We start from the raw sequence: 27,225 nt of genomic DNA on the forward strand, positions 1-27,225 counted from the left end.
AGGGATCTAGTGGCCCCATGCCTTGATGGGTCAGGACAGTTTTGGCAACAAAAGGGGGACCAACACAATATTAGGCAGGTGGTCATAATGTTATAGTTTGGTTCTGTTCTGTCTCTTATATATGTAAAGATTGCAAACTCATTGATGATGTTTTTTTGACCATGGCTTGGCTGTGTGTGCACAGACAACATGCTGGACTAAAAGGACAGCAGATGGAGAGGGAATACTTGGAAAGCTCCATGTCTCCAGAGATGGGAGATGAACACAGCCCCGATATCGATCATGACGCGGATTATCCCGAAGAGCACGAGCCGCACGCTGCTCGTCCTATTGCTTTTTCTTGAAGTCCAGCCATTCCGCAGCCACTAAACCAGCTAATCAGTGTACCAGCAGACTTGGAGAATGTCCACATATTCCACTTGGGAACAAACTATTTATTCTTGGAGCTACCTGTCATTTTTTTTGTATGCAGGGGATCGACCTCAACGGTACTAAAGGGCTCCTCTGTGTCGAGCTCATATACATAACGGTTAGCCCATAGACTAGCAGACGATGTTCAGGGCTGTTCAGCTATTGCTTATGTGTTTTGAGTCTACGTTTTAAGATAAGCACTACACACTACCTAGGCGCAGAACCTAATCACTGTAATCAGGTGATTTTATGTTATGATTATCACAAATACTATTTTTGACACTAGAAGCACCTAGGACCAGACTTTGTTCAATTTACTGTAGTATGTGTAGGAACTCTGGGAACTTTAATCCACCCTGCGTACGAGTCTTCTCGCATCTGCTAAACTGTTTTTAATCACCACTGCCTCAAAATGATGCGGTTAGCACCATATTGAGTCACATTTGACCTAAAGTATGTGCCTGCCCATTAATTATAGGTTTGCTCACTGAAATTGTGAATGTCTTTTCAACTTTGCTTTCTTTTCTTTTTTTCCTTTTCCTTGTACAACCAAAACCAAAGGGGAACATTTTATAACCAGCACTTGATGAATGTTTTTTTTTTTTTTTTTTTTGTAATTATTAGTTATTGATTTTTTTTTTTGTTTCCACTTATTTGTATAGAATGTTAGAATATAAAAATCCCACAGAAGCATCCCTACAGATTACCCGAAATGTTTGTTCTGTTGATGGGGTTACAGTGATTTAAAGAAAATGTCTCTGTATTTGTGTGGAACAGCATTTCTGGGTAGTCTCTTGGTAGGTGTTATTCCCCTGCTATAGGTATCAACCACAGTTACCAAAGATTGTAAATTGCTTTTTATGATACATACTCTGTTTACATGGTCCCTTTTGATATAACCGTAACTGAAATGTTTGCCTTACAGCTAAATCGGGACTCAGTGGAATGTGCTGTGTCCTTAACGTTGCATGGAATGTGTAATGTTTAAACCTGATTGGACATAAAGTATAAAAAAGTATGAAAAGTCTCTTTTTTTTTCTTTTTCTTTTTTTTCCCTCAATAGTGTGAGTTGCGTAAATGTGTGATATCTTGTTATAAAGCAGCCATGATCCTTGTGACTTCTTGTGGTCTTGGGGTTTATTCTGGAAGTGGAAAGTTTTGTGCTGTCTGTAGTTTTCTGTGTTCCGTGTCTTTATTTGCAGTAGTAAGTTTAGAACTTCAGAGCCCCTCAGAGGAGCAGCGAAACACCTTGAAGATTATAATACACAGTTCCTGTACTTACACTGTATGGCCAAAAGTTTTAAAACATCCGCCTTCACATGCACATGAATGTAATATGGCGTTGGCCCGCACGTTGCAGCTATAAAAGCTCCAACTCTTCAGGGAAGGCTTTCCACAAAGTTTAGGTGACCGTTCCACTAGAAGTTCATTTGTGAGTTCAGGCACTGATGTTGGACGAGAAGGTCTGGCTCGCAGTCTCCGCACTAATTCATCCCAAAGTCTATATCAGGTTGAGGTCAGGTCAGTCAAGTTCCTCCACACCAAACTCGCTCATCCATGGACGTTGCTTTGTGCACTGGTGTGCAGTCATGTTGGAACAGGAAGGGGTCATCCCCAAACTGTTCCCACAAAGCATGAAATTGTCCAAAATGTCTTGGTATGAAGCTGAAGCATTTAAGAGTTCCTTTCACTGGAACTAAGGGGCCGAGCCCAACCCCTGAACTCGATGATTTGGAGGGGTGTCCCAAAACTTATGGCAATATCATGTACTTCTGCTACACCTTTTGTCATGGGTATAGCAGCCCATAGTTGCAGCCCCTCTTCTGAGCTCAAAACATTTGAAAGTTTTGCACTTTGGCTAATGGGATAATCGAACTGCGGCTCACTTTTGAGCAGTTTGATATGAAAGAATGTGTGCAGACTTTTTGCAATCAGTGAAGAAACCCTGAAGAAAAACTATTACTATTAAGAAAAGCCTTTGCCAGGTTTATTGTGCACTAAATGGTTTAAACCGAAAGTAAAAAATTCTACTTTGAAAACTAGCTTGAAGCAGGCCAAGTCGATGATTACACTGAAAAAAGTTGGCTTTACAAATAAAATGCACATTTATATGACCAAAACAGAGAGAAAAAAACACAGAGAAGCATGTACTTGGTACCACAGCTTTACATTTATTATATTCATTTATGCTTATATTGAAAAAATAGCAGTTTAAAAATTCCATTTAATATAAAAAGTGTCCTTCCATTAAGTATTTTAATCACTTTCTGAGCTGCATCTGAGTGAATATATTACTAAATACAAAGATCAACAAGAAGACACAGAGTACAATATATTAAAGCTGTCGGACATGTCGGTCTCCTAGAAAGCCGTAATGACTCTGATACATGCAAACGAAACACAGGACATTTTAACGCGACCGAACGAAGCTTATAAATACGAGTGCTGAGCAAAGCTTTTTAGTTCAAAGTAAAAACTTCAGACCTCCTTTTTTTTCTTTTTTTCTTTTTTTTTTTTACAGGGACATGGTTATGACACGAAAATGAAATACAATAATATATAAATTTGGAAATAAATCTTAGGCTGGTTATTTTTCGGCAGGTTGATTATGCTGCAATAAAATGACCCATGGCTGAGCGCTGCAGTGGAAGCTTAGGATAAATTCTTCTGTCTGTTTAACTTCATTTCTACATGAAAAGTCAATCTGTCTGAAAAAATATCACACAACCTTTTGACTTTAGATGAACCTATTTACACTATTGCTCCTCATTTCCTCCCCGGTACCACCGCCTGCTCCTCACACACCCACTTCCCCTTCCTCACGCCACCTTTCCCGGTAACTCTCGGACTCTCGCAGACGTTCCTCTGTACTCTCTTATACCGTCGTGCCTGATTAGACACCTATAGCAGCAACTACTTAAAGCTGATTGAATAATAAAATGTATATTAGAAAGACTGTTGATTGTCAGCTGTGGAGATATTTGGTATTTATTCTGAGATACTTTTCATGCTGTATAAAAGAAATCCACAGCGCTCAATAATAATTCCTACCACGAATGTTATGAAACCTTCAGTATGTAGATACGACCTCAGCATCACTGTTTGGTGAAATCACTTTGATTTGGTCTTGTAGCACTTTACACTACAGGCTAGTTCTCAGTGCTTTGGTAACTTAAGCATGTCTTTTTTTTTCGGTGAGGGCTCGATGTCGTCCTTTTCTCTCCCCCTCTTCCTCTAGCGCTGCTGTGGCCCCAACATGACTTTGTTGATGAAGTTAACGATAGCTGTGGCAGGCTGCTCCGGGTCGAGTTCGGCAAACAGGTGACACACGTTCTCGGCCACGCTGCCTGGTTTCTTAGCTACGAACCCAAACACTCTACAAGGTAAAAGCAGGAATGTGAGTGAGGATTAGAGACAGATGGGCCTGTACAGATTGACCGTTAACTAGGACACCTATTAATTCATTTATAAATCCAGTAATCAGTTAATTCCCAAGGGTGTAAGAGGTTTAGCACCATGTTGCGTTTTAGTGTTTTAAACCTTAACCCTTCCCCCCTTTTTTGTGAGAGTGCCTTCTCGTATAATTCCATCCATCGTGAGATAAAATTACAGTTGCTGGAGAGTCAAAAAATTTGGAAGCTTTTACATTCATCTAAACATAAACGTCAACGGCTTAAACTACAGCCAGGATCAGATGAGACAAAAAAAATAAAATAAATAAAGCTATGATATGGCATAAAAGAGGATGGTTATATAGAATAGAAGCCTGACTCTTTAATATGGTGAGGGGTCTGTGATGTTCTGGATGATGTAGAGGACACATGTAGTACCATGAAGCTTCTGGATCCTCCAGCAGGACAACATGGTCCAACATGTGCTTCCAAATTTTTATTTATTTAAGGGTGCTAATAATTCCGGAGTTGAAACATAAAGTAAAACCGAACTTTTATGGAAGATGATGAACATGTCGCTGGCATTTTAACTCAGAAGACCAAAAGGGGGGAAAGGTGAAATGAACATAAATGAAGCCAAGCACATCAGCAACACACACACACACACGTACACAATGAGCACTTACTTAGATGTCGTGCTGTCTGAGTTAGTCCACCTATAGCAGAGGAAGACGGAGACAAACACTCAGAAACACGCGTGCACACACAAAGCTGCAGGCAACTACACAAACATGCTATCTGTCACAATAAAACACACACACACACACACTTGCTGGACCTGTACTTTAGAAGTGTATTGGGTTATCAGGCACTATTCCGATTTGTACTGTAGTGGAGGTGAGAATCGGGTTAACTTTTAGCTTCATGCAGGAGCATTTACAAAGGAACAGAATCAAAACGTGAACAGCAAGCTGTTTGTCTACATACATTTACACTCTCGAAAACCTTCAGAGCTAACACTGGGCACACAAACCAGCCTCCAGAGCTAACACTGGACACACAAACCAGCCTCCAGAGCTAACACTGGACACACAAACCAGCCTGAAAGTTCATGCACAACCTGACAGTTCACCACTGTGTACAAAATCATGAGCGAGAGTCAAGCGATTAATATAAAGTTTCAGAAAGCAGCACTTTCCATGTAAGGATAACAAGCCAAATGATGGCCTGAACAATCCAAAACATTTTAGAACTGACCATATTAAAGAACGTCCGGAAAATAATCCGAGACTATTAAATCAATCGCAATAAATTTCGACAACGCTTTACCAAAGACCTGAACATGTGAGCGAGTGTGTGAGGATTATGTTTAACAAACTCACCTCCTGTCCTGTGGATCAACGCTGCTGAAAGTCACACTGTTGATGGGGTAGTGCCTCCTGAAGAAAACCCTGAAAAACAGCAGCAGTCACAAACAAATAACCAAACAGGGGACCTTATAAACAATCTACTCTTTATATAAAAAATGTGTGTTTGCACATTTCAACAACAAATAGTGTACCGGCGCTGACTGTCAGTCAGAGTGATGCCCTGTGTCGACACTTTGAAGTGCACTACAGTGGCCGAGGGCCGAGGGCTTAGTGTCATCATCACGCCTGTCGCTTTAGCTACTGCCTGCGGTCCGGTGAGAGACTCAGTCTCCACCGAGTTCAGATACAGGACATTACACGCTGAGGAGAGAGAAACATTGAGTATAAGAACTAGCGAAGGAAAGAAATGCTCACAAGAAGAAAATAAATAAGGACAAATGCATGAGCAAGAAAGAAAGTAAAACAAACAATGGACAACTTCTGATGTGTGCTTGCTCCTGCTCTCCGGTTGGAAAGGATGGCATAAGTTCTCATGTGTGAATTTACAGGGACACTAGGTAATCATGCGTGTCTGTCAACTCATGCACGTGGAAAAGGGCGGATAGCGCTTCTCCTCTCAGCGTAATGCTGCCTTGTGACGCAGTTTGAAAAGATGCACATGGTTGGCTTCACGGGGCTTTTTTGTGTTATAGCCTTCTTCCTCCCTGAGTGGAGGTTGTTGGGTGATGCGGATGAGCTGGCTGCTGGGTGAGAAGTGGCAGGTGACTGATTTGAGAGAGTTTACCTGCACCCTGTTTTAGTAAGTCTGCTGCTGTGCTCATGTTGCTGACCGGCTGGACTTCCTGGCTTTCTGTTATGGGATCTGAAGGAGAGAGAGAAAGAGAGAGAGAGAGAGAGAGAGAGAGAGAGAGAGAGCGAGAGAGAGAGAGAGAGAGATATTTAAGTCAAGATTTAATACTTTTATATCTTCACTCCATCATTCAACTCTTTAAAGCCTGGGAATGACCTGACTTGTACTCAAACCCCAGTTTTCACGTGTTTTGTTAGTTGGATTTCAGCAGTATTTTTAGTGCTGATATGACATTCCTACTGCTGATATTTTCTGTGTTTGGCAGTTCCATCAAACATCACTAATATGTGCTGCAAGTGTTTACCGTTGTCAGGGATGCGGAGAGCACAGGGCAGAGAGATGGGTGTGATGGAATGCTGATAGACCAGCGCTGATAAACTTCCTGAGAAACACAGAATTTATTTTGATACCATTTTTATACTTTATTTACTTGATACTTTATTTCATACCATTTAACACACACACCCACCCACACACACACACACACATACACACACAAACACACCTCTAACTTGTGGGAAACTAGAAATAAATCAGACTATATACATTTCAAATCCAATTCCAAACCAAATTCAGACTGTCTTTTGATTATGTGCTATATAGACAGATAGACAAATATACAGACAGACAGACAGACAGACAGACAGACAGATAGATAGATAGATAGATAGATAGATAGATAGATAGATAGATAGATAGATAGATAGATAGATAGATAGATAGATAGATAGATACTTTATTCATCTCAATGGGAAAATTACAAATTCCAGCAGTATCCACAAACGTAGGTAATAAGGTAATAAATAAAAAATAAAATAAAAAATATTTAAAAAAATACTAAATACTAGAAATTTAAAGGTATATTTATAGGATAAATTATATTATAAATTATTATAGGATAATAAGGTAATGTGCTAGGACATCTAGCTTTTTTCTTTTTTTTAAAAAAAAAAAAGTCATTTTCTTTTATTTAATAAAAGTTTCACTCCAGTTGAGGATTATGTTATGTTTCAGGTTCATATAGTTTAGTTTATGTTAGCTATTGATTCGAAGCACAAACTACGCAGAATTAAATCCCAGATGTATTTTAATTAATGCTGGGGGAAAAAAACAGTAGCGATTCTGAGAGAGACTTCATGTTTCATGTACACAGAATGAAGGTTCAAGGTTTACCTTTTTTGATTAAAATACACAATAAAACAGGCACTAGCATACATAATTTAATATAACTATAATATTGTGTCTCCTAAAAGTTGAACACTCTGATGCTGAATATTGTTGAGTAAAATGTGACACAGTCCAACTGCCAGGAATGTTAATCAGTGTTGTTCAGTTGTTTTGAGATGTGTTTTGTTATGCTATGTTGCTTACCAAAGTGGGGCTCATTTTGACACCCTTTGATTTTCACCCCTCTTGGTCCAGTCTCAATTAGGAAATGTCTCACCAGCTGTTCCATAGGATCACCTAGAAAATATGTAAATATAAAACATATGCTGTTTTAGAAGAAGAAGAAGAAGAAGAAGAAGAAGAAGACATTTTTATTTTTGTCACATATACATAACAGCACAGTGAAATTTTTTCTTCTTATGTCCCTGCTTTGGAAGATGGGGTCAAAGCGCAGGGACAGCCATGATACAGCAGAGAGGGTTAAGGGCCTTATTCAAGTGCCCAACAGTGACTGTATGGCAGCATTGGGGCTTAAACCCCAAAGGGTTTTTATTTACAAATGTACAGGTTTATAGTAGCACAAGATTTTTTTTTGCTGAAAGGTAAAACTTCGTGGTGATTTTGAATGTAATTATGCAGTGACAATTACATCGTCCACAGGGGGTGCTAGAGACAAACTTAGACCTTAGCTTGCAATTGGCCAGATCCTCTTAAGTCCTCTTGCAGTGAACACTTTAACAGATCAACTCTGGTTATTCATACATAAGTCTTTTCCCCTTGAGACTTAGTTGAACTATTTCAATCGTGCCTGCTATTTAGCTCATATACTTCATGTTCAGATTTCAGGGTTTCCTGTAGAAGGGCAGCTGTAGTATTAGATATACCTGCAATGCACAATCAAATAATGCTGTACCTTTGCTGGAATGGTTGCTGATGTTGGCAGGTGGTGAAGCCACTTTGAGGGCCAAACCATAAGCCCCCTGGAAGGAGTTACTGTCCCTGATGAGGAATGCACCTGGCTCCTTTTCCTTCAGAGCTGCAATGGCTGTAGATGAGGAGAGAGAACAAGAGTGTTTTTAAGACAGATGTTCTGTACATTTAGCCCTTGCTAACAAAAAACAGCTGTGGAGTGGGAATTCTAAAAATATGTTTGGTTTGCATTTGCACGGACAATCAGTAAAGAGTAAATAAAAGGACAATGCTATTTACATATACATCATCATATAACTAATCATGTTGTTGTAATTTGAATAAACTACAAGCAAAATGGTCCTGGATTCTAAATGTCTCGCTAAAGTTATAGCTGTAAAAACTATGGTATGTCCTCTGATGCATCGGGCCATCTAACTAACCTTGTTCTCGGGAGATTCCAGGCTTGTACCAGAAACGGGAGCTGTCCTGCACAAACTTCACACTGACCCTGCTGCCTGTTTCACCCTCTGCCAGCCCATCGTTCTGCCCGCTCGGTACTGTCACCGCTCCTACCAATGGTGAGAAGGTAACATGGTGTTGGCCAGAGGGGGAATGACTCGTGGATGCTCTTAGGGTGCCTGACCGTCCATTGGGTGAGCCAGGCAGGGTACCCTGGCGTCTTTTCTCTGGCAAAGGAGGCTGTGTGGCAGTGCTGTCAGTGGTTGAAGAAAGGGCATAGGTGGAAGACGAGTAAGTATCAGAGGCACTGCAACTAGTATCTGGATCTCCAGATGGGGTTGATCCTGTGTCCAACATCAGCTTCCTACCCAGAGTGGCGAAGCCTGGCACAGGGGGTTCAGGGGAGGAAGAGCCATTCAGACTGCCCACTGGTGGTTGAGGTAAAACAGGGGAAGAAGGAGATACATTGGGAGTCTCGGAATCAGAAATTGATGGCATTCCATTGCTGTGAGGCTGGGCAGAAACAGACTCTGATATTTGAATTTGATCAATCTGCTGCAAAGAATGAGGAGAATCAGTGGGTAGGACTGCCTCATTTTGGATTGGTTGAGAAGGTGAGAGGGGCAGACTGGCTTCCTTGATTGGCTGGCTGGTGCTCTGTTGTTGGTTTACTTTAGTGGGAGATGCAGGGGCAGAATGGGTAGATGGCACTGGGGCTTGTTGGTTAGTGTTGGCTGTGGATATTACAGGGGCAGAATGTGTTGAGTTCTGCTGAGAAGGAGAGCAGTGTGTGGTGCTCTGTTGAGAAGGAGAGCAATGTGTGGAATTCTGCTGAGAAGGTGAGCAATGTGTGGAATTCTGCTGAGGCGGTGGGCAATGTGCAGAGTTTTGCTGAGGCGGTGGGCAGTGTGCAGAGTTTTGCTGAGGAGGTGGGCAGTGTGCAGAGTTCTGCTGAGGAGGTGGGCAGTGTGCAGAGTTCTGCTGAGGAGCTGGGCAGTGTGCAGAGTTCTGCTGAGGAGGTGGGTGGTGTGTGGAGCTCTGTTGGGGAGTTGGGCAGTGTGCAGAGTTTTGTTGAGGAGTTGGGCAGTGTGCACAGTTCTGTTGATTAGGTGAGTGGTGTGCTGAGCTCTGTTGAGGAGCTGGGCATTGTGCAGAGTTCTGTTGAGGAGGTGGGCAGTGTGTGGTGTTCTGTTGAGGAGGTGGGCAGTGTGTGGTGTTCTGTTGAGGAGGTGGGCAGTGTGTGGAGTTCTGCTGAGGAGGTGGACAGTGTGTGGAGTTCTGCTGAGGAGATGGGTGGTGTGTGGAGCTCTGTTGAGGAAGTGGGCAGTGTGTACCATTCTGCTGAAGTGGGAGGCAGTGTGTGGAGTTCTGTTGAGGAAGTGGGCAACGTGCAGAGTTTTGATTAGGAGGGGAGCAGTGTGTAGAGTTCTGATGTGGAGGAGAGGAAGATTGTGGAGAGAGCTGCTGAGGTGAGTAGGAATGTGGGGAGAGCTGCTGAGGAGAGTAGGAATGTGGGGAGAGCTGCTGAGGAGAAGAGGAATGTGGTGACAGCTGCTGAGAAGATGAGGAATGTAGGGAAAGCTGCTGAGAAGAAGACAGGGAATGTGTAGAGTTCTGCTGAGGAGAAAAAGAAGAATGTGTAGTAAGCTGATGAGGAAGGATGCAGTGTTTCTCTGGGATGGATGTACATGACTTAGGCGGTTCTGTGGATGGACTTCCAACTTGACGAGGCTCTGGCCCAGAGTTTGACAGATTTTGCTGGACACATGGGTTTGTTCTCTCCTGGTGTGAGGTGCTGACTGTGCTCATCTCTGATGACCGGGCCTCCTGATCCTGTACAGTCAGACTGGGGCAGAAGGAAAAATGTAATATTTGAGTGGCTTTACTATGTACATTTATGTAGATTTTTTTTACACTTACTTACACTTAAACTAAATGTTTATGTAATTTATTCACTATGTACATTCTCATTGAAAAGCTCAGTTACCTGTCTTGTGTAATCAGTGGGCTGCTGGTATGGACTGGAGTGGGTGGTCCAGACATATCAGATGGGGTGGAGCATGGTCCATGTGCTTCACGATGTAGCCGTCTCATGGAACCATGGGTAATATGGTCCCGCCAACCTACATTCTCACCTGGAACTCCGGAACCATCTGAGCAAAAATGCGGGAAAGCATAGCCTTGAGACTAACTTGAGATTAACTTTGGATGCATTATTAAATGGGTTATACTGGCTCTGGAACATCAACATTTGATCAACTAAACTGGATGAAACACCCTATTTGTTTCAAATAAATATTCTAAATAAATGCTTTTATCATGTTAGTGGTGAAAGAGTTCTGTGGCATCTGACCTGAGTGTGTGTTGGTTGTGTAGTGCTGATGGTGGGGGTCTGTATGGCTGTAGCAAGAGGAGTAGCTGTGAGGCAGTGGAGAAGTGGAGTCTGACTGGTAACCTGAAGCATAGCCACGGCTCTCAGAAGGCGAAGGCTGGTAGGGTGAGCAGGGGCACATCTGGTGAGATGTCTGGTAGCTGCTGGAGCCACTGCTGTACTTTATATCCAGGTGGGCATGACTGTGTGATCTTGAGGGTTCGGGAAATGCTGGGTGACCCTGGGGCAGTGGGTCAAACGTGAAAGCAGGATCATGACCTGGGGGACCATATGGTGACAAGGCAGTTCTTCTGTGCCAGTACTCAGCTTCTCGTTCTCTCTCCCATTGTAGTTCTGCCTCTCTGTCCCTGTCCCAATGCAATGAGACCTCACGACCCTGTCTTAACCCTGCCTCTTGCTCCCAGTGCAGTTCCGATCGTCTTGGAACCTCAGATCCTCTGCTTCGCCTTAAGCCGCTGTCTCGAGGGAGCTCTTCCCTTTCCCAGTGCAATCCTTCACCTCTGTCAAGCCGTAAAGTGTGAAAGTCCTCTCGTCTCAAGCAGCAATCCCGGCATGGGCAGCTAGGGGGTGGTAGGAGGCTGTCTACAAGCATCACATCATGGTAGGGTCCAGGTGCTTTCGGGTGGTGTGGATGGTTGTGTTGTGGCTGTGGGTATGTGAGGAATTCATCTGACCTGCACAGCAGTCGTCCACTAGGGGACAGTGTATGAGGGTGAGGGCAGAGTTCCTGGGATGGATAAGGGCAAACATGCCTAGAAGGACCATGCAGGTAGTGCGGAGAGCCTTGCTGTCGGTCCCACAGCAGGTCTGGAGGTGGGAGTGACTGGTGCGTGTGACCACTGTGGTGTTGGCACAGACCTAGCATGTTTGATGAAGAGACTCCTGTGTGGTTGTTGCTGGGAGCTGAGTGGTCCAAGCAGTACCCATTGGGCATGTGATGGAGTTCAGAGCAACGCTGTGATCTGTAGCCCATGCGGCAGGAACACGATCGAGCTAACCGCAGCGGCGCAGTATTTTCTGGTGGGAGTGAGTCTCCATCATCCAGAATGGCTGTCTCCCGTTCACGATCCCTGCTAGTCCTCTCTCCCTCAATCCCCCCAAGAAGCCGCTCCAATTCCTCTCGTTCCTGCTGAGTAGGTGGTGGCCTCCTGGGTGAATCTTCAAGGCGTTCAGGTGGAGCTGATGAATGCCCGGAATCTGTGCTGAGTGACAGGAGATGACCTTGTCTCTCATCAGAGATTTGTCCTGGACTACCATTGGCAGATAAGAAAGAGGAAGCACAAGCAGCACGGCGCTTCTTCACTTGAGCGTACAGACTGCCATCCAGAGGCCCTCGAGTGTGTGCAATATCTAAAGAATGACAATATACTTATATATATATATATAATCTAACCAAAAATAGTTCAGAAAGCACGTCAAGCAAAAATATAAGATTGTTATACCATCTTGACTGTCCTCGTGTCTCTGATTCAAATTGTCGTAAGAATCCCAGCGTACCACTTGATCAGCTGTATTATAGTCAACTGTGACTGCTGGGTCATTCCGCTGGTATTCCCGCCCTAAACCATACACAGAATCACTTTAAAAACTGAACATTTTAATAAGTACTGTATGTCTGTATGTCCACACTATGATCATGTTCCAAAGTATTCAAAAAATTTTTTTCCATTACTTAGTTTTCCCACACAATATGATTTAGTTCAAAAATGATCTGTGACCAAAATACCTTTAATTTTCTCTGGTCCAGAAGAAAAGACAAACTCCACAGTGGCATCAGGGGGAAACCGGTCATCTAGAGACCAGAGAGATATCAAAAAAGTTGGTCACTATGTCACTTTAAAGACAGGAGGGAACACTGAAAGATCTGTTCTATAAGTCTTCATCATCAACGCTTCATTTCACAATGAATGAATAGACAAATACTGTACAACAACATAACAAAATTAGTAGAACTGACAAGTGCAGCTCAAATTCCTTCAACAGTCCTGCTACAAAGCCAGGAAAGAATGTAAAGCGAGTATGTCATCTCAATTATCCAGCTGTGGTTGGCAGGTGTTATCCACCGAGAGGAGATTTGGTGAGTAGATTTTGTGAATTCTCTCAACTGGGGATACAATAAATTATGGGAAGATATTAAAACCACCTACGAATTGTACTGTAGTTGAAACAGCTCCCCTGAGGATCTTCCTGAACACTCACACACAGTATTTTTGACAGAATTTGGCATGGTCTCAATCAGGATGAAATTGTGAAACATTACATTCACACGGTAAAACAGTATGATAGGCAGGATAATATAGGAAAATTAGTACCGAGGGAATTCAAACATCAGGATGGCTAAGGGGTGGTGTACCTGAGCAAGCTTCATCAAGTTCTCCTTTCCCAAACCAGAGCTGTGATCCATGGATGGTGCAGGTGTGAAACTGGAGTCGGAACACTGTGTCCCTCTCAGTGGCCTGAAGTCGTCTATGATAGCACTTGACCTAGAGAATGAGGGGAGACAGACATGCACACTAATTTAACCGTACCAAGAAAGAAGGCATACACATTTGTAAACAATGAACTAGCGGGGTCTGTTATGCTGTCAACTGAGGAGAGGTGACAGTGATTATTGTTATGGTGAGTTTAGTGGACAGTTCTACTCACCATAATGTCTCCTTTCAGCAACAGAGCAGGCTCGATGGTCACGCACAGCTTTCTGCCTGCTGAACCCTGCAAATCACTGCAGAACACACAGATGCAGGTTATGAGCTACATAAGTTGGTTATGTATAAGTTGAGTCTAAAATGCTTAATTTGAACACGACTCACTATATGCCTGAAGTGTAGACCAGCTGCATGGACTGATAGATCTTCATAAAAGGCAAGTACCCTGTAGACAGAGGAACAAAAAAGACCAACAAGATAGCGAGAGATAAACATTGAGTATAAGGTAGACTGATGGAGGAATGTGTTAAATGCTTCCAGGACCGTCTCCTCCACTGCAACAGATTAAAAGCAAACATGCTCTGTTTGTATGTGCGTGTTTTTACGAGGAGTGGTTATTGACAAACCGGTGTTAACTCTCGCTGTGAGCGCACCGTCACACACACACCAGCACTAAAACATTCCCATCAATGTGATACCCACATCAAGCCACACAAGAGGTCACTTACCTCCATCAGCATGAAACTTGGGGATGGTTGGAATAAGGACCTGGTGGAGGAAAAGAGGACTGCTGTTCATCTTTATGGCCCCTGACAAAAGGCCTCCAAAATAATATATATACCTGTAAAGAGAGAGAGAGAGAGAATGCAACTGTTGTAACATTCATGCCAATAAATGTGTACTATATTTGTATACTATGTATACAATTTGTGGACATCACACCCATATGTGGGCCTTCCCCAAAATGTTGGCACAAAGTTGAAAACACACAATTTCCTTTCACTGGAACTAAAAAGTTCAGTGTCCTGCACACAACACTGAGATAAACTGGAACACTGACTGCACCCCAGTCCTCCCCACCTTACATTAGTGCCTGACATCACTAAAGCTCTTATGTCTGGATGAGCACATGCTCCAAGAGTGGAGTCTGTTATTATAGCAAAAGGAGACTGAAATGTGATGTTCAAAAAGCACATGAGTGTGATGGTGTGGTGTCCACAAACCTTTGGCTATGTAGTGTAATTGAACTGAATTGAGAGAGAGGGACAGTCCAACAGGATGTCTGTAATACTATATAATAGTACTGTATAAGACTAAAAAATACATAAGAGAACAAACACCTGTTCTGTGAAGGCTGGAGAGAAGATGACACTTTGTCCTCACAAAATTTCCTCATAGCCAGTGTGCTGAGAGCCTGATCTGCCCTGTATAAAGACATACATAAGTACATATGACACATAAGGATGTTTATGTTCATGCTTCCATTCAAGACTCAGCCTCTCGGTTATTCTCCTGAGGCTACTGTAGACTGGTATTTAAGAAGAGATATCTTATTTCTTGTTTGTTTTGTCTTGTCCGTCAGTTTACACTCACCAGTTGGTACTCTCTTGTACTGGAACCCTAGCTATGGATACTTATGGCATAACCAGGATTAAAACCTGTGCTCTGCTGATCAGCTGATCTTTTAATATTGTGCCATTCAGCAGCTCCAGATTGTTTTTTAATATAGTATAGTATACTAGCTTTGGGTTACTTTCTTTTATTCAGTTATAATCTTTATCCTGGGTGATGTTTTATGGGCTACACATAACAGTTTTGTGTGGAGAATTAAATGGAGAGTCACCCTGCTGAGATCTTGCTGTAATGCATGTATGCCGCGATGATGACTCCGGTCTTTCCCTTATTCCCCTGTAAAGAGAAGCATTTGATAAGAGCTTGTTAGAAAGGAATAATTAGGTTATTTTAATTTTTAATTAGGTTAGGTTAATAATTAGATCCTAATTTTTAAAAAATTGTGCATTCATGCTTTTAAATAATGGTTACAGGTTATTGTGGTTTTCTAATGTAAGACACTTCTAATACGAAGTACGAGCTGTGAAACTAGCTCTAGCTGAAATGAATCATATTTGCTGTTCCTTCCTTATCTGAAATCAGTCGTAAATACATTAACGTTTACACAAGACGGTCTTTAGCTTCGGATAACCTCCTCTTGTTACCCTAAATGAACTTTCTCAAGACATTTGCAACCTCTGACCTTGCAATGCAGGACCACCACATGCTGGGGGTCAGAGTTCAGCCATGTCTCCATGGCTTTGCACATGGAACAGATTTTGTCTAGTGGGGGTGCATGTAGATCTGGCCAGCCGAAATCATGGACCTGAGAAAGAGAGAGAGAGAGAGAGAGAGAGAGAGAGGAATGGAAAGATAATGATAGAAAAATAAGCTTAGTTCGGTCAAAACCTATTTACACTACATTTCCTTGTACGGGGATAATGAAAAGTCCATTGTAAAGCCTACCTTGGGGTTAAGTCGTCTGATGTCATGCCTTTTCTCAGACAGATTTAGTAACTGTATAGGACAGACAAGGTATTATAATGAGAATTGCAAACAAAATGCTTTATTTCCACATACTGAACTGAAGAACCAGGGAGTACTGACCAAAAACTTGTCCTGGTGTTTGGACTTGAGCATAGCTGCCACCTCTTTGAGATTGAGGCGATAACGCTGCTCATCCAGCAGAGGGGGAAAGAAGACAGATATGATACGCTCAGTGATGTAGGTGAGGTCGAAGTCGTAGTGGCGCTCCATCACCCTGTCCATCACCCGATCCACACTTAGACTCCTGAGAATAGGGATTTTACATGTTTAAAGTTAAATCATTACATTTGTAACAGAAGCTTTGGTAATAAATAGGGGGCAGTAAAGGAACCGCTATTGATGAGAAGGAGTTAGGAAATGATTATGCTTCCAGCCCACAAAATTACAAACAGTCTTCATCAGTTGTTGGTAATGTTTTGAATTGGTGTATAAGTCATGTGCAGTAGGTTTTGATATGAAACATCCAAGCTGTCATTCTGTTCCAGCAGAAACAGCCAAGTGCTTAGTCACATGCTTGAGTGATGACTCTCTCCATATTACTCCACACTCAAAGCCAAAACAGATTAACTCAATGAGCTTTAACAGGTTCGTTCCACAGATAAAACCCACAAATTTATGGTACAGGATGTTCGTAAAGTGTAACTGGCTCATGAAGGTCCGCTGCTGAAGAATCCTTTCTGTCCTACAGCTCTGATGCATAGTGAAAACTCAGGAGCATTTACCTGGGTAAAGTACTTCTCGGTTTGGTGTAGGTCAGAGATTTGGTTGAGCCCTAAAGAAAAGAGCCAAGATGATGATGATGATGATGATGATGATTATTATTATTATAATTATTATTATTATTATTATAATTATTATTATTATTATAATTATCATTATTATATCACTTTTTCTCCACATAAGTATCAATATAACAGTGTACTGTATCTGGTTGTACAAATACACTGAGAAAGAATGAAAGTTGACAGAAAAGAGCATTCTTACCAGATGCTGAATGTGTCGAGAGGAGGTCGTTCCTCTCCGCTGCTGTAGATGAAAAGCAGGATAAGGAATCATAAACACAGCCAACAGACAAGAATGTGTCTTCAAGTTTGGCCTCAATTTTACTGAATGCTAAAAGACTTTAGAGACAATCTGGAAGAAAAATCACTCGGATGAATAATTGAAATTCTCTAGTAGCTTGGACTCCTGTCATCATTTCCAAAAGGAGCAACGCTGATCTTCTTAGAAGTAAGTCTATCTCAGACAGCTAAGTCCTTTGCTCACTGAAAAAAAGTATAACTTTCCTTGCATGGATTAAGGTACGTACGGTACTTAGGGCTCAAAATGTACACTATATTACAATTTTCTAGGTAAAAGGTTCATACTCAAGGTACAAAAGGTGTATGATTGAGTGTACTGTCCCAGGGACGAGACATGGCACACTTTTCTACTGAGAGTTACCCGGTACTGTACATTTTGGTGTATTCTTAGATGTTTAAAATGCACGAAGGATTCATTATCTGATGGGTATGAGAGAAAGCACTTTCAGAGAAATCAGAGAACAAATATACATTTAATAGAGCTCTTTTTTTCACCGCTGATTAAATAATAGAGGGAGTAAAGTGAGTGCTTAAGTGAGCAAATAAGCAAATCAATCTAGTCATCTAGCACAGCCATGGTCTCTTAAAATGCAATATTCATTCACTCATCCCTTCATCTTCAGTAAGCACTTCTTGCTGGCCAGAGTTGCGGTGGGTCCGGTGCCTAATCCGTGACCACTGGGCACAAGGCATTTACTATACAGTATGAGAGAAAATTCAACTCACCAAATCAGAGGATGGGGCCGGGACACAGGGTGTGCTGGCCTGCAACAAAGAACAGTAACTTGATTAAGGAATATGGCAACATCCCCATCACCTACACATGCAGGCACATACACACAGGCCTGCCACTATTCTCTTCCATCCCGGTTCTAATTCGTCTCTCTGTGTGGAGGATTAAAGGAAGGGAGTGGTGTGATGGGAAGGGGCAGAGGAAATGCTTCCTTACAGTGACAGATAAGCTAGAAAACACTCACATGCTGCTGACTGTGTGTGTGTGTGTGTGTGTGTGTGTGTGTAAGAGAGAGAGAGACAGAGAGAGAGGGAGAGAGAGAGAGAGACTGTGTCAGGCTTTGCACTTAAGGAAAGCTGTGTACATCACTGAGAACTGGAAATCAGGGTGAACTTTGACCTTCCTTAAGGAGACAAATACAGAGAAGCAGTGGTGGGCTCACATCAGGTAGTCTGGGCAAGTTCTGTGTTTCTGTGTGTGTGTGTGTGTGTGTGTGTGTGCCGACAGTCATGCTTATGTAATGGCCCATTGCTACAGTTTCTCCAACCCCCCTGAACACATCCGCTCCTGTACTGCCCTGTTTGTTTGGCTACAGGAAAAGGGCTGAGGCCAGAAGATCTCACTGTGCTGGCCTTGGTTTGGGACGGTGTGTGTAAATATATTGTGTATGCGTGAGAGGTTATCAGATTGTGTTGCATTCTGGTTGTATGACACACTGGAGCAACTAATGTATGACGCAAAATTCTGATTTGATGCATGTTTCTGTGTTGTTTTCCAGGAAAGTGCAGTTTAGGCCTTTGGGTGTATGTAAAAACTGGATGGGTGAGTGAGAGAGAGAGAGAGAGAGAGAGAGAGAGAGAGGAAAAAAAGATAAGTCAAATTAAGTCTCTATGTTCTCTATGCTTAGTTTGGTGTGTGTTTGTGTTGCTAGGTGGGCTCTGATTTTTATACCGGTTTTCCAAATGTCTTGGCTTAAGTCGGAAAATACACATTCAGTAGGATTTGTTCATGTAATTCATGAGTAGATCAATTCTCTGCTCTCAGACTGCAAGTAAAAAGCAATCTTCTGTAAGAAATATTCAGCACAATTCCAGTCAAAAGTCTATACACCTGCTCCGCTCAAAGCAGAGTTTTCTTCACCGGTTCCCAAAAAACACATATGGAATGATGCACTGACTAGGGTTAGTGTTCTTAACAGTATTTCTGTAGAAGCAGACCGCCCCTGGCTTCATATTATATTTTGCAAATAGGCTAAGCACTTGTTAACACAAACTGTTAAACATTTGCCTTAGAACAGAATTTCAGTCCTAGGCCTATAACAAATTGCATTGTGTGTCTTAACAGTGGTAGTGTGTGTGTGTGTGTGTGTGTCATTCCAAGTGATCAGGTGAACTCTGACTGTTAAAGTTGCACTTTATGTATTATATTATATTATATTATATTATATTATATTATATTATATTATATTATATTATATTATATTATATTATATTATATATGCAAGATTAACATGATTGATAGCATGGAAAATGGGCAATGACTGCTAAAGTAGAACATGTTAGATAGTGTCTGTTAAAGTAATTAGTATACATGAAACACAGACTGCTGTCCTTCACAGTAAATTATCGTCTGTCATTTTAACATCTTTCCTTCAGTTTAACCCACTTTCCACATGTCCAATTTATTCATATCGTCATCAGGTCTGTTTTTGGTTAGAATTCATCACTGCCTTCCCTTCCAATGACCATCAGTCATTCTAATGCCACATAACTAGGTCTGCACTACCATTAACCCTTGTTTCAAACTCAAACATTCCTTTTACCTTTCCTCTCCTGTGCCCCATCTCTATTGTCCTGTCAACTCTTGAGGTGTTTCTCGTCACTGTATTATCCCTTCTTCGTTATGGTTCATTTTCCACTAACTCCCTCAAAGCTCCCCTTTTCCCCATGTAAGGCTTTCCTGTAGTCTTTTCCCTGTGTGTTTCACTCTTGCTGGGTTGGGGGCCTGCAGCAGGGGAGCATTATGCCAGAACAAATACACTAGATTCCATCTCCTGGGCCAACACTTATGCACTCATTTCCTGCAATGGCTTGCTTTCTCACTCCCTCTCCCTCAATCCCTAGAATTCTGTGTCCTTCCTTCTGTTCCCTTTCTCTCTCTGAGTTATACAGGGCAATTAGGAACGGTCCAACACTGGAGTGGACTTCCATCATTGAGTGAGATTAGGCTCTAGTATGCCATAAAGGTAATCTCCAGGCTGGCTTGGCGGGAGGTGAGTATAAATATTACGTAAAGCCAAAGGAAACATTACATACTTTTATACAAAACTCACTTGCTGAAGCAGGTCTCCAAATACAACACAACCGAACCATAATTTCAGTGAGATGTGTGTGGAGTGGTATGTAATATCCAGTATATTCAGACAGCATTAAGCATTCCAGATGTTTAACACTGCCTGATGTCATATTAAGTTCAATACAGGGCAGTGTGCGTGTGCATGTCCATCTTGAGGTTTGAGATCCTGTATAATGTAAAGCGTGAGGCCTGCCTCCAATTCTGATAGCTTTTAAAGAGATCTAAAGTAAACACTGACATGCTGCAGGTAATCCATTGGGAAAACTGCTTTCTGAGGTTCTGGTTTCAAGCTGGCTGAAAGTTTCCTTGATCTAACTTAAAAAACAAAAAAAAAAAGCCATGTGGTTAGGCTCAGAGCAAAATAGCTACTATATTCTTTATCCAAAAGGCGGACTATGAATGATGGAAGGGAGGGAGGGAGATAAAGACATAGGGATAAAGATAGGAGTGGAGAAGAATGGGCGTGGTTGAAACTGAGGTTGAGTGATGGCTAGAGGAAGAGAAGGAAGGAAGGAAGGAAGGAATGGATGAAGTGTGGGAGGAAAGGGAGGTCTGACATTACCTCTGGTGTAAACAGTGTCATTAATGAGATTAGTCAGGCTGGAATGTAAGTAGGCAAAAAAAACACTGTGGTGGAGGGTAGGGGATTTCCTTTGAACCCACAACGTTCCTAAATTTACTCTTTAGGTCAGCTGTGTTCCTGAACAGATTCATCCCAAAGCTGTGTGCGTAGCTACTGCTCAGGAACTGTAAAAAAAAAAGAAAGAAAAAAAAGCTGTTGCTATACGCTATACTGTTACTGACGAACCCACTGTACAAATCAGATTTAGTTTCACTATTCCAGCAAATTAAAGAACAAGTTTCATTTTCAGCAGGTTTTAAGCTGAACTGATTTCAGCATTTCATTTGAACATGTATAAATGCAACTGTATGTGTACTTTTACTCTTTTATACTCGTTTATAGCTTGTGTAGATTGGGTACCGTGAATGACAAAGGGAGTATCTTTATTAATAACACATACAGTATGAAATAATGTTTGTATTATGTTGTTGTTTAAATTGGAATGGTAAGGACAGAGCCTGTGTCACAATCTGGTCCGATACACACGGAGTATCAGAAACCCATACACTCATCTCTGGGGGGTTGTCTTTGTCATACCTAAAGAGAAACTTGATCTGCATAATTCATAATCGCCTTCCTCTCACATGAACTGTAATATAGCAATGATGAAAGCAATGACAGATCTGCTTTTATGTGACTCTGAGATGTGGAAATAACAAGGGGTAAAAAACCTTGCAAAACATGCAGCATGATGAGGTAAGTATCCCTGAGGGGTGATAAGGATTTCAAAGCTGGTCCGAACTGCAGTGACAGTGTAAAGGTCACGAGTTCTGCTCAGAAGATTCCCAAATCTCATCATCTCCCCCAGCCGACTGGTTCTCACACACGCTGATGGACCACTTCCTAAGCAGCTGTTCCGATCTGACCTTGTTTATATGGAACTCCAGTGGAGAACTCAACTACATTTTTTGCTCCTTTTAGGATAAGCACTTTAATTAATCTTGTTTATTTTTCTCAACCCCCTAATATGACATTCCGCCAGCATAAACAGGAACTACAAATCCTACTGGGACAACAGTCATTCAACAAAGCAAGAACAAGAGCCAAGACCAAAATAAAACAGTACATACCCTCCTCCATTTACAAGATATCAACACGATGAAAAATCCCACGTCATCTAGCAGGGATTATTTACTGCCTGATTTGGTTATATTTCTTATACTGTGACTTCTGTCAAACCTAACACCCTTAAAACGTTCTTCAGTTTTTCCCTGTGGGGAACACCCCCTAAGTTTCTACGTAGAATCCTACACTAAATTCCACTTCAGAGAGAGCTCCATGAACAAGCCTTTTAGGATGCTAAGAAAAGATAACTATTGAAAGAACCACTTGAATGATGATAGCACAAAGTGTTCTGTATAATCTGTATATTGTATAGAATAATCTTGGATGCAGTGTTCAAATCTATTTGATCTGTTTGAGTTGTCTGGAAAAACACACTGTACTTTCAGTGACCTACATTACTTGGTAACTTAGCATCTACATGGTCACCCATATGGAAAGCTACACAGCGTGGTCTCTCCACAGCTCTAATCTCAACATAAACACTGATGTGTGTAACATCTCTACCAAAAACATCAGTACATGTACTGTTAACACATATCCCTAACACAATTAATCACAGCATTTAGTACAAACTGGACTTTGTGACCAGGTGGATTAAAGTGTGCAGAGGATCATCAGGTAATGTAGAGACAAATCTGCCAAATCTCGAGCTCCATTTTGGTTTTATCAGGTTGGTACCTAAATTGCCCGCGCACACAAACACACACACACACACACACACAGTAAATGAGATTAGAAACATGCACTGTAGTCATGGTAGTTACTGGAACTGATGTCCTTCCAGCTCACCCCATCCAACTGCTGCCACCACAGGAAATGAGTTTTTTTTTTTAATATACCAGTACAGGAAATGTTCCATCCCCCCATACACTGTTCACTACAGCTGTGACATTCCCTTTACCTTTAATCCTTTAATACATGAACTCCTTAAAACACACAAGTGCTTGAGTAATGCTTTTGATGCAAACTGACTCGATTCATATTTGATCACGTGAGGTTCTTTCTTCCCCCAGCACGTCTCAGCACCAAGCCACAACACAAACGTGGTGTCTTTTATCTATTATTCCTACAGAAAAACACAGGACTTTGACTGGGATGCTACTATTTTTTGCCTTCTTGTTGATGTAAATTGAGGTTTGGTGCATGACACGTTTCTGTAGGTGTTCATGTTCAATGTTACATTGTACTTAATGCAAAAGTGGAAAAATGGAGCTTAAAAATAATGGCAGGTTTGAGCTCTGAGCATTTCAGCTACACATCGAAGGAAAAGTTAGACGCCTCCATGAAAGCTTGTCTTCGTCTAGCGACATGCTCTCCAGCTGATGTTAGTAATATATGAGATCTTTGTATGGTGTGTTTATCTTCTCACAACACACAAAGCGACTATATTTACTGTTATGGTTTGAACATCACATGTTCAGCTCAGGGTTTATAATCCCTTCCTGAGGGGGGCTTTTTCTTCTGTCTATCTTAGTCAGAGGTCAGAAAGGCTGCTAATAAGACCGAAACCTATGCAAGCATTTGCTAGGTATGTTAACAGATAATCATTTGCAGAAGTATAAACCAGACTGTAGACTAAATTTTCCAGTCTGCCACACAGATAAGATTTTATCACTTGATGCGGGGGAACATGTTAAAATAAGTTTGTAGCTTCACTTTACATTTACATGTGGAATAATATAATAACTGTAGTTCTTTAGGGATAAAATCATAATAGAATAATGATCGTGCAGCCTTGTGCGATGCAAACGTTCCGGTTCACAGCTCCTAGAAGCTTTTGCCTTTTAGAGATGTCCAGATAGAAGATTTTAATCTTTTAGACATTTTATTACCCTGAGATACGCTGCATATATGGTTAAGCTGATGTTACTGGAAAGCATTTGGAGTCATTTCTGGCACAATATATTATACAAAAGATTTTTTTCAGAGTGATTCCAGTATAAGTTACACCTACGCATGAGTTTCTTTGTTGTAAGTTTGGCGATAAGTGCGTACCATGACGCAGACTTACGCACACGCTGTCTCACTACCTGTCTCTCTCACACAACCACGCAAATGCACAGCCCAAAGGAAGAACACAGACAATTCCTGATTCTATCTTTGTATTCAGGAAGCCCCATTTGAGAAAAACAGCTTACAGAAGAGAGTTGGAGAGAAGATATTTCCAGGGCCTTGATGTATGAGCCAGTTTGTCTCATTGGGCAACATCGGTTGTGGTTAGAGGATCTTTACTGCTCACAGAATTGTTTGCAGATGCACCTTAATGGCAGTCGACTCATCTAACGGGAAAATTCAGGACAACTTCACCAGAAACACACGCTGACATAAATAAAAAGAATTCATTCTTGACTCATCACATGAGTCACTCCAGACAATCTGTAGCCAGCAAGGGACTGGGACAGAGTGGTGGTCTTTATACACATTGACATTTGGCTTGAGAAAATAAAGGGCTGATGAAACTGATGGCAATGCCGCATTAATCAAACTTGAACTAAACCATGAGATGGCTTGTGATATGAGCAGTACAGAATTATTTTGAAACAGGTTTATTAGTAATTTGCATGTTAACCATCTTCTAGATGTTGCAAACGGACTGTTTAGCAAGTCATTTTCTAGAATACTCCATGCTCTCTTTGCAAATTATGACAATAATAATAATTTTAAAATAATCTTTGGAGAGACATTTTTACTCCTTCACCTTCTCCTGTGAGCATAGACATTTTAAAGCTTATTTGCTGATCAGAGCTGGAGTTTAACTCATATTTAAAGTGATAAAAAAAGGTTTTTGTAGTTATGTGGATGTAAGATGTCAAACATAACGTGAAGCAAAAAGGAACATGTTTAGGGGATCAAGTTATAAATGTATAAGTGAGCTCACTTAAGCTGTATTTTAAGTTATAATTGAAATGTTTCACCTAGATGTGGATGGGATCCCTTTTTTGAGTCTGGTTCCTCATCCTAATATCGTCTCAATGTCACCTCTGGCTTGCTCATTAGGGATAAAATGATAAATCTTAAAGCTGCTTTGTGATAAGTGCTATACAAATGAAATAGTGTCGAATTAAATAACATGCTACATCACCATCTGACTCTTAAATGTTAATATCTCTGCTTTTAGCATGAACCTAAATCAAACTGACTGCCATCCGTGCTTATGTATCATTATAAAACATTTGTTCTGAATCACTCTAACGCATGCCTCAGATCGGTTTTACATTCCAGTAGGTCAGTAGGGAGAACGGACGAACAGTCAACTCAAATCACTTGTCAGCGAACAGCAGATTGCCTAAAGCTCACCATAACAACAGGGAACAGCTGACTCTCGTCCAAATGGGTCTTTGGGTATTAGCGAGGGAGGACTGCAGTCACCGTACGCTGAGGGCTGCACAGCTTCAGCACTTTGGCAACAGCAATCATGACTAAAGATATTAAACAAAGGCTTCTTCAGTTCACACATGTGGAAATTATAATGATTTAGCACCAGAGTTAATGTTAGCAGTCTGTACGCCATTTGGCACTGCTATTAATAGTTTTTGTTGAGCCAAGCCAGCATTCAAGTGTCCCTTTTTTTTGTCCCCAAAAAGACAGCGAAGTCTTTGATCTTGTCCTTGGCATTGAGACGCGCCAAGTTCCTTTGTGTCTTCTAAGCCAGGTGGAGTGAAATGGTTTTCAAAAGCATCCCTTTGTTCATTCTCAATGCCAAGGTGTTGAAAGCTGGAGTGGTACTGAGCAGATAAGGGACTGGAAAGGCACTGTCTCAGTTCCTGATAGTTCCCCTGTGGGACAGTGACTGAGATGATCCCTATCACTACAGAATGGCAGAAAAATTGGGGCTCCCTGTTCCGCTGCTATACACAGCCTGCTGTGTGTAGGAAGTCAGGGATGTTCGGGGATGTCATGCACAGTACAGTTGCAGCTAAATCTCAACAACTAGCTGAAGCGTTATATGTAATGTAAATGATGATACATATCATAAACACGTCAGCAGGATGTAAAGAGTATCTCTGTAGTCATTTGGATAGTTTTTAGGACGTCTAGAACTTTTCAGGGAACAAAACAGAACCCCGGTTCTAGTGCCAGAGTAAATCTTTATTTTGAGAATGATTGCATCCGTGTCATTAGAGAGAGAAATACATATGAAGATTGGCATGCCATCCTGTGAAGTTCTTTAGCAAATAATGTACTCACTTTCCTAAAACCAGAACCGCTCTTCCTTATGCTTTTACTGAAAAATCCACACGCTTGAATGTATCAAAGGATGTCGAACACCTCAAGCCCTATTAATCAACAGATTCATTTACACTAACAGCTTCCAAAAAAATGATTTAGCTCTCGCTGTACTCTTGGCGTAATGCAGGATGCTGCAGGCTTCTGCAGGCCAGGTCAGCCTATGGTAGAGCAGGCATTCAGTGCCTTGTCAATAAGCCATTCACGAGTGGAGCATGCGGGTGGGGTGCGGCTAGCTCCAACACAGAGGCCTTCAGAAAGAGCGCGAGAGAGACAGACGGACAGAAGAAATGCAATGACATTTAGCTAATCTGAGTGCTAAGGTACCCGGGTTTTATACATTTCTGACACTGGTTGGCTGATGGCACCAGAGAAAATCTTTTAAAAGAAAAATAAAAAATAAATATAAATAACAGCAGCTACTTACTTTACTTTCACATTTCTTGTGAGTGGCTGTCTTGCAGACTGTAGATGACAGAGATTAACGTATAGATTTAGAAAACAACACAGAAAGAAAACTTCATGTTTTGCTCCTTGAAAGTGGTTTGATTTGAATAACAGTGTTCAACAGGAATCAGGACTTCACTGTAAAGCAATTAAGAAGTCACAGGGAAATAAATGGTGAAGGAATCAGAAGATGAAGACTCACCTCGGCAGAACGATCCCAGACTTTCTATGTTTTGCTTGCACACCCCACACTGGCGCTTCTTCTTGAATGTTTTTTCCTTAAACTCATGGGGCTCGCCCTTCCCTGCCTAAAGAAAACAGATCTATTAAAGTCCCAGGCAATTACAATCTTCCTGAAGAAGCTAAAAAAAAGAACAGCAACTAATCCGCACAGATCCAACCTCAGTATTGTTTCAGTTTTTTTTCTGGTTGTATTCGTCATTCTCTAACATTTTGCTCTGTACCTCTGATCTTGAACCAGGTCCTTTTCTTGTCTTTGTATACAGTGTCTCACCTTACCAAGTCCGGTAGGAGGACAAAACCTTTGCATAATACTTAATCTCACAGAGACACACCTTGCCTTAAGAGACACTATACTACTGGAGAACAGAGAATAACCGAACCGATTCAGTGATCCCTGAAGCCTTGCCTGTTTTAGCACTGCTAATTTCCGATACACAAACCCACACCCACACACACTTAGAGATATAATGAACA

At 41.6% G+C, this 27,225-nt stretch overlaps 2 protein-coding genes across 11 annotated transcripts in view; one reads left to right on the forward strand and one right to left on the reverse strand.

The window, feature by feature from the left end:
* Window positions 1-1,516, forward strand: part of foxp1a (forkhead box P1a) — a 37,161-nt gene extending 35,645 nt beyond the window's left edge. For 4 of the 6 annotated variants that reach the window (XM_058409910.1, XM_058409909.1, XM_058409911.1 and 1 more), the window contains exon 17: window positions 185-1,515. In XM_058409910.1, the coding sequence (XP_058265893.1) occupies window positions 185-344 (160 nt within the window). In that variant the 3' untranslated portion in view covers window positions 345-1,515. Of the gene's footprint in view, window positions 1-184 lie in introns of all 6 variants that reach the window. The other 2 variants (XM_058409907.1, XM_058409913.1) reach the window with 2 other exon arrangements.
* Window positions 1,517-2,559: 1,043 nt separating this feature from the next.
* The window catches only part of tns2a (tensin 2a), a 40,139-nt gene continuing 15,473 nt past the window's right edge, over window positions 2,560-27,225 (reverse strand). For 2 of the 5 annotated variants that reach the window (XM_058409902.1, XM_058409905.1), the window contains exons 2-28: window positions 26,711-26,816; window positions 26,489-26,526; window positions 17,786-17,824; window positions 16,962-17,003; window positions 16,700-16,749; window positions 16,038-16,221; window positions 15,897-15,947; window positions 15,634-15,756; window positions 15,223-15,287; window positions 14,720-14,803; window positions 14,108-14,220; window positions 13,764-13,824; window positions 13,600-13,675; window positions 13,307-13,436; window positions 12,680-12,745; window positions 12,396-12,512; window positions 10,915-12,303; window positions 10,549-10,714; window positions 8,543-10,407; window positions 8,104-8,235; window positions 7,395-7,487; window positions 6,328-6,405; window positions 5,958-6,035; window positions 5,365-5,533; window positions 5,186-5,254; window positions 4,490-4,519; window positions 2,560-3,787 (exon numbers count right to left, since the gene is read on the reverse strand). In XM_058409902.1, coding sequence (XP_058265885.1) covers window positions 3,646-3,787; window positions 4,490-4,519; window positions 5,186-5,254; window positions 5,365-5,533; window positions 5,958-6,035; window positions 6,328-6,405; window positions 7,395-7,487; window positions 8,104-8,235; window positions 8,543-10,407; window positions 10,549-10,714; window positions 10,915-12,303; window positions 12,396-12,512; window positions 12,680-12,745; window positions 13,307-13,436; window positions 13,600-13,675; window positions 13,764-13,824; window positions 14,108-14,220; window positions 14,720-14,803; window positions 15,223-15,287; window positions 15,634-15,756; window positions 15,897-15,947; window positions 16,038-16,221; window positions 16,700-16,749; window positions 16,962-17,003; window positions 17,786-17,824; window positions 26,489-26,526; window positions 26,711-26,816 — 5,556 coding nt within the window. In that variant the 3' untranslated portion in view covers window positions 2,560-3,645. The remainder of the gene's footprint in view (window positions 3,788-4,489; window positions 4,520-5,185; window positions 5,255-5,364; window positions 5,534-5,957; window positions 6,036-6,327; window positions 6,406-7,394; window positions 7,488-8,103; window positions 8,236-8,542; window positions 10,408-10,548; window positions 10,715-10,914; window positions 12,304-12,395; window positions 12,513-12,679; window positions 12,746-13,306; window positions 13,437-13,599; window positions 13,676-13,763; window positions 13,825-14,107; window positions 14,221-14,719; window positions 14,804-15,222; window positions 15,288-15,633; window positions 15,757-15,896; window positions 15,948-16,037; window positions 16,222-16,699; window positions 16,750-16,961; window positions 17,004-17,785; window positions 17,825-26,488; window positions 26,527-26,710; window positions 26,817-27,225) is intronic. The other 3 variants (XM_058409906.1, XM_058409903.1, XM_058409904.1) reach the window with 3 other exon arrangements.

The sequence above is a fragment of the Hemibagrus wyckioides genome, linkage group LG15 (genome assembly GCF_019097595.1).
Source record: "Hemibagrus wyckioides isolate EC202008001 linkage group LG15, SWU_Hwy_1.0, whole genome shotgun sequence".
NCBI classification, from domain to species: Eukaryota; Metazoa; Chordata; class Actinopteri; order Siluriformes; family Bagridae; genus Hemibagrus; species Hemibagrus wyckioides.